Here is a 14,059-nt window from a genome sequence, read left to right as displayed (position 1 = left end):
GTAAATGCATCAAAGTAGCTCTAGCTACAGTCTGCTCTGACTTCCTTGAAATGAATCAGCCTGAGATAGGGCCTGAACCAAGATACAGAGTGTAGGCTCAGCTCACACTTAACCAATTAAGATAATAAACTTTCAACATCATTTTAGCATCTTTTGTCTTGCTGTAGTATGTCTTTCACAGCCTGCCAAGTGCCAGAAGGGCTGTGCACCGTGAGGACTCGCAGCAGCAGCTGCACACGGTGCTGCTGCATTCCCCACTGCCAGCGGCTGCACACAAGCCCTGTTTATGTTTGGGTGACATACAAGAAATCAATCAACATTTTTGCTATAGCATTCTGCTCCCTCTACTCTGACTCCTTTTTTTTCTCTTCCACCTTTCTTTCATGCTTCCCCTCCCTCTGACTTTCTTCAAAGCATCTGGGAGCATTTGGAAGTAATTAGACCTGAAGGGAAATGTTGGCCAGGCTGGGAGACAATGACAAGTGCCAGGAACCCTGGGTGCCCTTTCTAGCCACTTTGAAGTTCATTCAGATGGTACAAAGCTCCATTTTGCTTTGTTGGAAAAAAAAAATGGGAGGAAGGGAATGAGGCATGACAGGCCCATTGAAAAGGGAGCAGGTTCCTGTGAACTGACAGAGAAACTGAGTACTGGGGGAAGAAACATACTATCAAAGAGACCGACCAAAAGGCCTCCTATGGCCACTCTGCTTTATTACTTCTACAAATTGTGCAGATGCACACACAGCTCAGGGAACAATTGTGTATACAGGGAAAATGGAAAATATGTTGTTACTGTAGCATGGAGCCCCAGCTGTCCAGCATGAATCACTGATCCATGGAGAAGACTTCAAATAAAATACAGCACCATGGATACTGTGGCACTATAGAGTTCATCTCCAGTATAGGCACAGCTCTGACCAACAATATTCATTCCTGTACTACATCTGCAGGAGGCAAAGATCTGGGCAAGTGCTCCCCTCTGTACACTAACTGTGTTGCTACATTCACCACCACCACCACTACTGTATTACTGATGTTAATTATATGTAGTGAAAATATACCATCCTCTACATCATGCTTCCCACTAAGAGATACTTGTGTTCTTTGTTGACAAGATTCTGGCAACTGAAAACAATACAAGTGCAGCAACCCAAAAGATTCACAGGAAAAGCCCATTAGAACTGCTTTAAATGGTCTGGTTTAAGTGCTTCCTCTTCACTCACTTCCCAGCCCATCTAAACCTGGAATTATCAGCAGCACTAACCCCAGTCAGCAAGAAGCAGAGAGAAATCTTGTTCTAGGCAGCATAGCTATAGGTACAACTGGATTGGATTCTATCTTGCTGTTAGAATTCAGGCAGCTAGACTGAAAGTTACCTCTGAAAGTAGAACTGGGAAGATTGGAATCGAAAAATATGGATAAAAGCAAAGTCCTTCACAGAAAGTGCATAGGAATTATTTCCCCTTTAATTCATACTATTTGCATGCAAGAAACCTTAGTTTTAACCTCTGACCTTGCTTCTATAGTCACAAAGACCACAAGCAGGCCTTCCATCCTCCAAAAGGTGAAACTGGCACCTGTGATAGCAATTTTCTGTTTTCATAAGTAATATTCATCCAGATTAGATCTTTCCAGGGCCACCAACAATTTCTTACATATTCTGAGTAAGTTCATCAGGAAAGGGGTTCGGATGACTGCTTCCTGATCCAGCAGTCCAGAATATTTCATCTCTTCCCACCTACAAAATAAACATAAGAACATTAAAACACTTAACCACATAAACTGCATTGTATTGTTTCTTAGTAACATGACCTGGCTGCTGAGGGTTCTATACTGAGAGTAACATGTTGGACAGCATGTAAGAGCTCTCCTCAAGAGGATGGAACAGTGACTACATCATAACTTCTGAAGTGGAGAACTTCATCCTACATGTTATTAACCTTTTATACCAACTGGTAATGGGTAACCTGCACAAGTAGGTGAGATGTTATTTTGTAATCTTTACTTGGGGAAGTCCTAAATGGAATGCTTCAAGCACACTGAAAATAGGAACCAAGATACTGTGACCCACATTATCTGCATCAGCATCCCAGTACCAGTCAAACTGACCAGCCACAGCAGGGCAACACACCAAACTGCAGCTTTCCAGCAATCACTTCACACCTTATGCCATGCTTGCTGGAGCTGATGGTCTCATGGCATCCTTCAGAATCTAATGCTAGAATTCTCACTCAGCAAGCTAACAATTGGCATTGTTAGTGAGGGAATCCCAGAAAATTCTTCCTAGTTTTACTGCTTTGAAGGAAGTTGACTGAAAGTACTAAAATCATACTATACTAGCAAAGGAAAAATAATGTCAGAGATTTAACAGGTGACATGGGACCTTTGATACATTGAGTATCACATCTATTCGTATTTGAACTACACCAGTAGAGTTAAGAAGTCATTACATTAAGCACACAACATAAAAATGCTGCAAGCATATGGATTAGACAAGACTCAAAGCCCAGAGCCTACATTCAGATATCTTTTTTCCAGCAAATGCTGAAGTTTGATTTGTGATTGGCAAGCACTGGACCAAATGTCCAGCAAGTCTTATGCTGACATCTCCAAGGATACTGCCAACATCCAACACACTTGCCACAGAGGAGCTTGCCTGTCTGGGGAGCTCAGAATAAGAGGAACATTCCTCTGATTTCATACCTGGAAGCTTCAGCCATTTAGGTACTTTCCCAGGGACCCTTCTCAACACCTGTGGAGCTTCACACACAGTTGCTGGTTCCAGTTGCTCATCAGTCTTTTTGCCACTTTCCACTTGTGGTTCAGATAGGGATGAAACTGTTGATTCTAAAGATGATGAAGCAGAAGGAACTAATGGTTTGGACAAGCATCTAAGGAAGAAAATAAAGAAGCAGAATTAAGCTTTGTTTTTTTCACAACAACGCCCTGTACAACCCCCACCTTTGAAGTTCTGAAGTCAGACTAAAAAGGCTTTTCCTTTTCATGATAAAAGTGCTAGATTTACTTGATTTAGTCATTGAAATTCTACTATGCAAAGGACTCAAAGTTATGAAGTCAAGTATGGCAGTACAACTGTCCTAATACGCTCAGAACACATTTCTTTGTGGTAAGGGTTGGCTCATTTCATGCTTCCCATCCCTGAAATACTAATTTGCCATTCTACTCAGTCCCAACGTACCTGGCTACCAATAAATCAGCTGCAGAAGGGGAAACTGCAGAGCTCAGCAGGTCTGATTTCAGGTAAGAATCTGTTTAAAAATGAAACCCAAGGACTTGTTTAGTAACACAGAGAGATCAATCACATAGTCCTGAGCTCAGCAAATACCTGCTGTGCACTATAGTAAATCTCCATCATCTACCTCCAGCTGACACAGGACACTTGAAGTGAGAGTTTATTGTACAATGCAAGGTGCCCTGTTTCACCATTCAAGCCTCAAGACTCTGACATTTTCTTTTTGTGCTCACTGCACCTCAGAAACTTTTTAAATCTCTGGGAGAAGAGAGATTCTAAGCATAAAGCACAGACGATAAAGAATCAAAGATTGAGATCTGTTCTCCCATATCCATAGTAGGTCTGGAAAAGCATTTCATACTCATTTGTCTAACTAACATTATGGACAACAGAATTTCCTTCCAGAGTACTTCTATCATTTTTGTCCTCAGAGTAGACAATGATTGCTCCACAGCATAGCAAATCTCCCAAGAAAGGTACTGTGCTTACACTTGTGCTCCAGCTAAATGACCAAGCTAGAGCTGAAGAGCTTGAGCCATTCAGAACGGGAACTTTTACCAGTGTTCTCAAGGACTGCACTACCTTTTGTGGGATGACCTTTGAATCCAAGGATGTAATTCTTCAGGGTTTACTACAGGAACTATATAGTCAGCTGAAGAAGAGAGAAAATTCACTCACCTCTACAATCCTCAGATCCAAAATGAACGACAGCAGTTGGAAAGAGTTTAGCCTGTAGCAAGAGTGGAAAAGAAGAGATCAGTAATTGTAGATCATTTCACAGTTCACTGTGAACACTAGACACAGGCTAGACAGCTACAGACCAATGCACGGAGTTCAAGCTCAGTTCACTGAAACATCTCTATTTCAGAAAAGCCTAAACTTAGATAGAGCACAGGGCACTCAGGGTAAGACATGAAGTAAAATTCTACGATCTATTCTGCTACACACAAAGAACAAGACCTGTAGAGCAAGAGCTCATTGTGCTGAAGACCTGCCATTTGTTTTCCTCTGTCCCCATACCTCAGGCCAATATATTTCAGGCACATTCTCCACTGCTGTGCAGGTAACATGACCATGATTAACAATGTTCCAAGACCTAAGAGGCTGATAGTTAAGAGAAGGAAAAATCCATCTTCATCCTCAGAAATCTACTCTGATCTATTGCATTTAGACCCTTCTTCTAGTTGTTTTCTGCTGTTCAACAGCTTTCCAGGATGCAGTCCACCCCTCCATAAATCCAGCCTGAATTCCTAGATGTCATTTGTTAGAGTAACTGCCACCTTCAAACAATTTCTTCATCCATTTAGTTCATTACACAACTCAGATATCTGTACAACTGCCTTTCTCATGCTGCATCTTTATTTAATCTGCAAATGTTACTAATGATTACTTGGTCTTTATGTATCTCTCTCCAAACCAGATGAAAACAACAAACAGAATGTGGCCAGAAATAATTCCAGCAAAAGAGCAGTGTAAGTGGTCTATGTTTCTCAACTATTTCTCTCTGGCTACCCTTTGTGAGGTCAGTCAGCCAAATCACAAATCATTTAGTGAGTGTTTTAGTCATATTGTGTGCCACACCTAACAAAGAAAAAAGAGAAAAAAGAGAAGTGGAAATGCCTACAATTCCAGCCAGCAGGCCTGATTTAACCTGTCCAAAAATTTACTGCACTGCTTTATACTTCAGTTTCCTCCACTTTGGCCACAACAACCACAAGCAGCACCACAGGCTGGGGACAGAGTGGCTGGAGAGCAGCCAGGAAGAAAGGGACCTGTGGGTGCTGGTAGATAGTAGCTGAAGATGAGGCAGCAGTGTACCCAGGTGGCCAAGAGAGCCAATGGCATCCTGGCCTGCATCAAGAACAGTGTGGCCAGGAGGACAACGGAGGTTATTCTGCCCCTGTACTCAACACTGGTCAGGCCACACCTTGAGTGCTGTGTCCAGTTCTGGGCCCCTCAACTCAAGAGAGATGTTGAGGTGCTGGAACATGTCCAGAGAAGGGCAATGAAGCTGGTGAAAGGCTGGAACACAAACCCTATGAGGAAAGGCTGAGGGAGCTGGGGGTGTGTAGCCTCAAGAAGAGGAGGCTCAGGGCTGACCTCATTGCTGTCTACAACTACCTGAAGGGAGGCTGCAGCCAGGTGGGGTTGGTCTCTTCTCCCAGGCACCCAGCAACAGAACAAGGGGACACAGTCTTAAGCTGTGCCAGGGGAGTCTAGGCTGGATGTTAGGAGGAAGTTCTTCACAGAGAGAGTGATTGGCATTGGAATGGGCTGCCCAGGGAGGTGGTGGAGGCACCGTCCCTGGAGGTGTTGAAGCAAAGCCTGAATGAGGCATTTAGTGCCATGGTCTAGATGACTGGATAGAGCTGGGTGCTATGTTGGACTGGATGATCTTGGAGGTCTCTTCCACCCTGGTTCATTCTATGATTTTAAGGTATACATCCATCAAACAGAAGAATGAGAGAACTGATGTCTCTCAAGTTACTGAAATGTAATGCACCATACAGTCTCTGGTTTGGTGCAATTCACCTGTTTTGCTCTCATTTTAAACAAGCACAAATCAAAAGTGATTAAGCCTCTAATTTATGTTGACAAAGGCCATTCTCTCCATCTTCTCCTTTCATTGTTTCACACTCAGTCTTCTCTGTCACAGCTAACTAGCTTTATTCAACTACCTTTGCATAAATTTAGAGTGAATAAAATTCAATAAAAATCATAGAATCCTATCTTGGCCACCTGGGCACACTGCTGGCTCATCTTCAGCCTACTATCTACCAGTACCCCCAGATTCCCCTCTGCCTGGTTGCTCTCCAGCCACTCTGTCCCCAGCCTGTAGTGCTGCTTGGGGTTGCTGTGGCCAAAGTGTAGAACCCTGCACTTGGCTTTGTTAAATCTCATCCCTTTGGCCTCTGCCCATCCATCCATCCTAGCAAGGTCCCTCTGCAGGGCTCTCCTACCTTCCAACAGATCCACACCTGCTCCTTAGCTTGCTGTCATCTGCAAACTTACTGATGGACTCAATGCCCTCATCCAGATCATCAATAAACATATTGAACAGGACTGGACCCAGCACTAATCCTTGGGGCACACCACTGGTGACAGCTGCCAACTGGATGTGGCACCATTCACCACCACTCTCTGGGCCCGGCCCTCCAGTCAGTTCTTGACCCATATCTAAGTGAATCTGTCCAAGCCACAGGCCGACAGTTTTGCCAGGAGCTTGTTGTGGCTTTGCTGAAGTCCAGGTAGACTACATCCACAGCCTTCTCCACATTCACCAGGTGGGTAACTCGATCATAAAAGGAGATCAGGTCGGTCAGGCAGGACCTGTCCTTCCTAAACCCATGCTGGCTGGGCCTGATCCCTGAATTATGTTCATCATAGCAACACATTAAACGACATTATACTGTTGAGAGTTTGTCAGTAGCTCAAATTATGACCTACTGAACAGATAATTGTAAGCATAAAAGAGAAGAACTACTTTTCAACTACCCCCAAGTAACATATAGGATCAGATTTGAGCTGGTTAAGAAAAACCAATCACAATGTTGTAAAATTCAATACCAGAAGAAATTAAAAATATGTGGACAATTAAAGCAAATACCACATTTTAGAAAGAGAGAGGTAATGAATTTAATCAGGCTGATTAAAGACCTGAAAGTCAGAGGACAAGAAAGTAAAACCTTCAATATTGAATCCTTAGCTGGTGAATAAACATTACTTGAAAAAATGGAGTCTCAGAAACGCTGTGCAGCTCTAACAACAAGAAAATCAAGCAGGGAAGCAAGCAGCAAAGCAAACGAGTAAGTGCTGTGAGATACCCATAATTAAACTAATAATTTGGGTAGTTAATACTTCTGAGGTCATTAAGGAATGAAGCAACAGAATAGGTGCAAGGAAGGAAATTCAGAGAGCTAAAACATGATTCAAGGATTAGAACAATAAAAGGTTTGGATAAAGGAAGCCTCTAAAATAATTAGTTGGGCCACCAAGTATTAAGATTAGGGAATCCAATTACAGAAAAGAATTTAAATTACTTCTTTGGATCAGTTTCATCATGGGAGAGGCTTGGAGAAGAGTAACTCTATTCTCAGTCTGTGACAAACTTACAACGTGGGTAAAACTGAGCAGCTGAAAGGGCAGGAATATCCTGCAACATCATTGCCACCACAGAATCACTGCACAGTGGAGGTTCTAAATAGTATCCTAAGACTGTCTCATCCAAATCCCCCCACTCTGAGTCAGCTAGAGTGCAATTCTCAGAACCAGCAAATACAGACGGATTCTATCAAGGACAAAGACTCTACAACCTGCTTAGGCAACCTGTTCCAGTGTCAAACTACCCTTTCAATGGGTTTGGTTTGCCGGGTTTGTTTGTTTGTTTTCCTTTTATTTCAATGGATGTTCCTCTGGTTTGTCCCCTCCTAACATACCAGATGCAGCAGTGCCTTAATTATCTTTTGGTCCTTGACTGGGCACCAAAGAAACTGTAAAAGTGGACTCAATGGTCCCACTGGTTCAACCAAGGAATCACAGAAGCAACTGCAGTTAAGTGAGGAGGGTACCCACTTAGAAAGCTTGCTCTGCCACTTAGAGTGATTATAGCATGATCCCCAAAGAAACTGGAGCAGTAAAATAAACTGTGCTGGAACTAAGGATACTAAAGTGCACTACATCCCCAAGTCCAAATGGTACATCCAAGTGTTTTAAAAGCACTGCAGAGTAAGAGAATTAAAATTGCTAAGCTTTGTGCCAAAACCAGAAACTGCTGCAAGCACAGGCTTGAATTTTTAAAAGAGTTTGAAGGTGATAGGCAGAAGATTGATATGATATGGTGTAACCAGCTGTACCATTAAGGAGTCTGAAGCAAAAGTATCATACTTATTTTCAGAATGAATGCCAGTATAACATAACCTAAAGAAAAACTAGCTGAAACAACTGCTTTAAGCTTTCAGAAGGCCTTATACCAAGAGACAGGTAAAGCAACAGGATCATCACAGCGTACAAGAGGTAAGTATTGTCATAGCAACAAACTCTGCATCTACCCTGGCAAAACAACACCACCAAACTTCTCAGCTTGATCCAACAAATACATAAATAGGTAAAAGCAAGCAACTGCTCATCTTTGTATCACACAGTTAGGAATTGTGGAGGGCAGGCTGCCTGCTCTTGAGTTTTCTTGAACCTCTGTTGCCACCATCAGCACAGTCAGGATAGTGGAATGACAGCCCTTGGACCTGATCCAGCACAGCAATTACCAGAACTCAAAGGAACCCTGATTGTCATGGAGGAGTCTGTGGATTGCTACCTAGTGCAGAGACTAATAAATCTGTATTAACTGGAGGCAAAATGAAACAGCTTGACCTATCTTCCTGACTACAAACTTCAAATGATTATGGGGCATTACAAAGTTTTGGACATTAACCCAAAGGCTGTAGGAGCCTTTCACACATGGTATGGCCTACATCATGTTAGGCTGAAGCAGGAGACATTCATCAGTCCACTCCAAGTCTCAGTTCCTGCTAAAGTTTGCAACCAGGCATCTTCACATCCTTGAAGTGACGTTTTACCAGAAATCACTATTTATTAAGTCTTTTAATGTTTCATTCCTCAATCAACAGAGCCTAAGGTTGCCTGCTCCACTCACAAAGACAGCTCTCCATAAACTTTTTTAATTAAAAAGTACCAGACACAGTTTAGAAACCCCAGAGAAAACTCTTGCAAGAGCTTTGATGTTTCCGCTGCATTCGTCTGAAGGGATCCCTCTATTTAGGAAATGGGTGCCTTAAAAAGCTTCCCCCCCCTCAGTACACATACACTCAAACCCTTTTATACACAACATCCTTTTCATGCCAGCTGCAAGTTGGAAAATGAGGTTTTTGTAGCGTGTTAGTGTTGGAATTTTTTAATAACCTCCCCTCTCTTTTTTTCCCCTCCCGACCAATTATCTTGGTAAATAATTAACATTCTGAAGGAGATAAGTAAGCACAGCATCTCAGGGCTCAAAGCCCTTTAGTTCAAAGTCCTGCCCTTTTCTCTTCGTTTCCCTGCTGCCGCCACCGAAACTTCCTTGTCAATCAAGCTCTGGGCACACACATCAAAGCTTCATGTGGGAATGGCCCCAAGGGGTCAGAGAAAATTCATGGCAGGGCCTGCTTGAGGCACAAAGGGAAAAAGAGAGCGAGAAACGCAGACCAAGAGCTAGACAGACACACTCAACCACACCAACACAGACAGAATGTGCCCCAGTATAAACCTCTACCCTATCTGCTCACAGGTTGACAAATAACCATAGCTCTAAGCTCCTGGATCCACGTCCACAATCATTTCCCACTGCTGGCAAAACATCAGTCCAAATGTTTCAGTTCAAAATCTTTTAACTGAAAGAAACGTAAAGGCACTGGACAGCAGCTTACAAGTATACAGAATGCAACCTCCTTCCCATGGCTCATTTCCCTACATCTCTATCCTTTGCTAGGGGTCAGCCAACAAAGTCCACTCTTGCCAAATTTACATCCAGTAAGATTTTCAATTCAAAAAGACCACTGGCTCACTCATACAACCCTTTGTCTAGCTTCCTTTGTGCCGAATTCTCAGGTATCATCCCAATTTCAGCACTTACTAAGGGTTCAGTAGGGAAGGCAGCTAAGCTACATCTCACTGATCACCCCAGGAATTCTCCAGCCAGTCACTGGCAGGACATGACACGGTCTAAGATTTTTTTGGTAACACTGAAGTATTCAAATCAGCACCAATTTCACACTAAAAAAAAAGGCAAGAAAGAAAGGGAAAAAAAAAAAGACAGCCAGTGGAATGATCCCACTGGCCAAAGAATGTTTTGGCATGAAGATGAGAAGGCTTTAGTAGCTGCAGTCCAGGAAAACATACAAACCCAAAGTTGGATCCTTTATTCTTCTCTAACACCATTAAGAATGCAAGGATCAAATACTGGACAGATCCTTACCTGAAAACTACATTCAAGTCATCTGCTGCTTCCTCATTTGCAGTTGTTCTAATGTTCATACGTGCATGTCTCTGGAAGAACTCCTCTGCAGTTCTTAACTCCACTGCATAGGATTCTTATATGAGTATCTGTCAATCCACACAGATTTAGAAACCATTTAAAGTCCCACTGGGCCTGTTGGATTGACCAAAAGAATCACAGGCTGCCTGAAACAAATATTCAAAACACTCTGTTCAGTTTTATGTGAAGAATTACTACCATAGGAATAAGCCAACAGCTAGTTACTGTACTCAAATCACCAACATTTCTCTTCCTTTCTGCTTTGATTTCCAGCCAAAGACACAGTGTAATTCTGACTTGGAAAATAGATGCTATTATCTGTCGAATTATAACATTGAAATCAGGCTGTGCAAGGCACATTTACATGATACAGTTTTTTTATTGCAAAAGCACTCAGAAATCCAATTGAAAAGGGTGTTCTACTGCACAATTACATCTATATGTAGTGAGCAGCAACGTGCATTAGAAATAAAAATGTAAGAAAGAATGATGGTTTGGGGGGTTGTTTTGTTTTTCTACAGAGAAACCTAAAACCTAAAGAGAAACCTGGTCACACAGGTCGACAGCAGCAGAAACAAGAGCTAAGTATGTAAGTCTCCAGAATCCCATCCGAGGCCTTAATCACTGGACAGCTTTCTTCTGAAGGGATCAGAAAGTCACTGATGAGGCAAGAAGCTGAAGAAGCCAATGTCCAGCTTACTGTTCTCCCTTTTAAGGAGTATCATTCCAAAGAACCAACTCCTCAGACTTTGGGAAAAGATCTAAGAAACACAGCTTCACTGATTTGCTTTGTTACAGAGACTTAAAGGAACATTTTCCATCTCTGCACTCTGAAGAGCAGCCCATTACTCCTAAAGCCATCTTTAGTGTAATACTGTGTAGCTAAGTCACTCCAAGCTTCACTTCAGAGGGGCACACTGCAGCTCCTCAGACACCACAGCGGTGAGCGTGGTTTGTGACAGCAGGGCACCCTGGCTGTGGAGTGGCACGCTGAGGCTACTGCGTCTTGCATTCCACGACAAAAATATCTTCACTAGAACAACATTCCCCCAGAATCCAGCTGTGATACACAAGAGAAGCATTCCTGCTTCATTTTACTGCATGTCTCAGTAACTTTTGCTCAACAGCACGGAACGGATTTTAGGCAGAACTCTCCCCGAATAACATCTCAATACTTCCTCCTTCACTAGGTTATCTCCAGACACAGACATGCAAAAAAAAATCTGGAACCAAGTATTGCAAAAATACATTTATTATTACCCTGCAGTTACTCTGCTCACTGCCAGAGTGATGCTTTCAGACCAGGCAGAGACTGCTGTCTAAGGGGAACTTGCAGCTGCCAGAACGAGAAGCATTCTTTCCGTTACATGATCTGAAGAGATTAGAGTGCCACAGGTCTGCTGTTGGTTTGATGTTAAAAGATGAATAAGAAAATAAGCACTTCAAAGGAACACGCGCATGGAAGGAGAAACCCAAGCTACCAACATGAAATACTGCACAGTACACACACCCCAAACACATAAACTGGCTCTTGGAAAATTCATCCGGAAAGCCAGTGGATCAAAAGCTTCTCCTGCAAGACTGCAAAGCATCGCTGAAACAGAAATAAACACTACAGCCATGGTGAAAGGGGCAAACTGACTAAGTGGTTCATGTTTATAACCTGAGAACAAAGCTGCTCAATGTGGACTCCAAGTGCCAAAGAAGATGGATATTCTGCAGCCAATACGGAGGAGGTCTGAACCAGCTAGAGCAAGGGACCTTTGAAATTCATAAGGCAAAGATAAGATGTGAAAAGGCTACTTAAGAAGGAATCCAGGTATAAAGAGCATTCACTGACCCCCTGAGCTGGGATCAAAAAGATCTGGCCTCCAAAACTGAAAGGAGGAGAGAGGACATTTTGGGCAGAATTTCCATCCCAAACTCAGTCATTCAAGGAAAGCCTTCACCTGGGCTGATGAGCCTTGCTTCACTTGCAGCCAGTCTAAAAAGCAAGCACGGACAGCCGGTACAAGACAGCCTCTGCAAGCACAGTTAACAGACCTCAAAAGACTCCCTCTCTGGAGGGTGCCTACCTGGACATGTTCCTGTGTGACCTGGTATAGGTGATCCTGCCCTGACAGGGAGGTTGGACTGGATGAGCTTCCAAGGTCCAGCCCTTAACATTCTGTGCTGACAAGCAGCAGGTAAGTTTGCTACCAAAATCTAGTCAGGTGAGATAATCCTGAATGGTAAGGGGCTAAGACCATGCAGGAAGATGAGTGCCAATCTCTGGGCTGGGTGAATTTTGTTACTCATCACCATTTTCTTTGCTAGTGAGTGGAATAACCACAAAGCCTGCCACTGGAAATACCTCCGACGGGCTGACTCTGATGAAGTAATTTTTTCTGCAATTGCGTGAGACTCTTGCCAAAAGCAAGAGAAGGCTTCACACTGCTCAATTCGTAGCTGGTTCCACTGAAGGAGCACGCCAGATGTATTGCCCAAGCTGTCATTAACAAATAGGATATGGAAACAGAACCAAAAGCAAAGGCAGAAACAAACAAACAGCTCCCCTGGATTTCTGCCCCACAGTACTCGCCAGAGGAAACACTCCCTGCACTCTAAGATCTGATTAGAAGATCTAAATGTTTATGTGGAAGCCTGTGGATTTCTTTAGCTCCTCTGAAGACAGATGATGGGCTCCTGCCCTCTTTGCTGCCTTGACTTTTCCAGTGGCTGGTATTCTTACCTTCTGCTAACTCTTTCCTTAGGATTAACTCATCAGTCAATGATCTTTTTCCACTAACGCACCCCAGATATGCACTACACAAGTGCCTGCTTCTAGGAGGAGAAAGAAACTAAGGAACAACTCTGAAAAGCTCAGCTAGTCTAGAAAAACACAAACAAGCAACTAGAGCTATAAGGAAGCCAAAGCCAAGTGCTACAACAGCGAAGCCTGCAGTTGATCAGTTCTGGAGAGCAGAACATTATAAAACACTTCAAGGGACACGAGGAGAAGGCAGCCAGCAAAAACAGCAATAACAAAAAAATCAAAGCAGTGCCTTGAAGTCTTTATGGGTTCCAAAAACTTCATGTTGCTGCCAATCCGTGTGCTCACTATACTGTAAATACACACATATTTTGGGAGAATTCACTTCAGACAGTTCTTTCAGCTCAAGTATCTTGGCAAACAAGCTGACAATATTTGTCTTTTCTCCCCAACTTTGCTTGCAGCGTAAAGGTTCTCCCTTCATTGTAAGTCATCAGACTTAATGAATGTGGTTCCAATCTTATCAGCTTGAATGGAGTGAGAGGGTGGAGAGAGAGAGCAGAAGTGTTGATAATATGGTACTCCACCATCTGCAGTGACTCCTGTTACTGGCTTCAACACAAATTTCAGTCATTTATAAACACTGGAGCGCTCAAATGTGCTTACATTACTGCTTCAGACAGCAAGGGAGTCTACGGAGGGGAGGATAAATGCTCACTGAAGACCTGGGAAACTTAGGTGCAACTCTGTGATTCATGTCTGACATTGGACAGGCAATCTCAAACAACCAACTACCAGGCTTACACAGAAGCAGCAACTCTACCCTCTGCCACAACAGAAGGTGAGGATGTGACATTGCCAGAAATCACAGAGTCTCCAGGACAATGAGTTCTGAAAACACTTAAAATGGTAGTGGTCAATGTTCACTGTGTTTGGGCTCAAGCAGGCTCTGCCTCTGACAGTCTCAGAAAAGACTGTTAAGTTTGTAGAAAGTCCTTTTGAAATTCACAGAGAGGATTCCCATATC

The 14,059-nt window shown here is 43.1% G+C and overlaps 1 protein-coding gene across 1 annotated transcript in view; it reads right to left on the bottom strand.

Annotated features, from left to right (window-relative positions):
- Window positions 1-673: 673 nt before the first annotated feature.
- Window positions 674-14,059, bottom strand: part of ASPSCR1 (ASPSCR1 tether for SLC2A4, UBX domain containing) — a 45,843-nt gene continuing 32,457 nt past the window's right edge. The window contains exons 13-16 of the mRNA XM_064150841.1: window positions 3,932-3,983; window positions 3,200-3,269; window positions 2,704-2,891; window positions 674-1,738 (exon numbers count right to left, since the gene is read on the bottom strand). Coding sequence (XP_064006911.1) covers window positions 1,725-1,738; window positions 2,704-2,891; window positions 3,200-3,269; window positions 3,932-3,983 — 324 coding nt within the window. The 3' untranslated portion in view covers window positions 674-1,724. The remainder of the gene's footprint in view (window positions 1,739-2,703; window positions 2,892-3,199; window positions 3,270-3,931; window positions 3,984-14,059) is intronic.

Source organism: Pogoniulus pusillus, chromosome 11 (assembly GCF_015220805.1).
Source record: "Pogoniulus pusillus isolate bPogPus1 chromosome 11, bPogPus1.pri, whole genome shotgun sequence".
NCBI lineage: Eukaryota > Metazoa > Chordata > Aves > Piciformes > Lybiidae > Pogoniulus > Pogoniulus pusillus.
The sequence above is the reverse complement of the archived record's forward strand: the minus strand, read 5'-3'. Positions and strand labels throughout refer to the sequence as shown.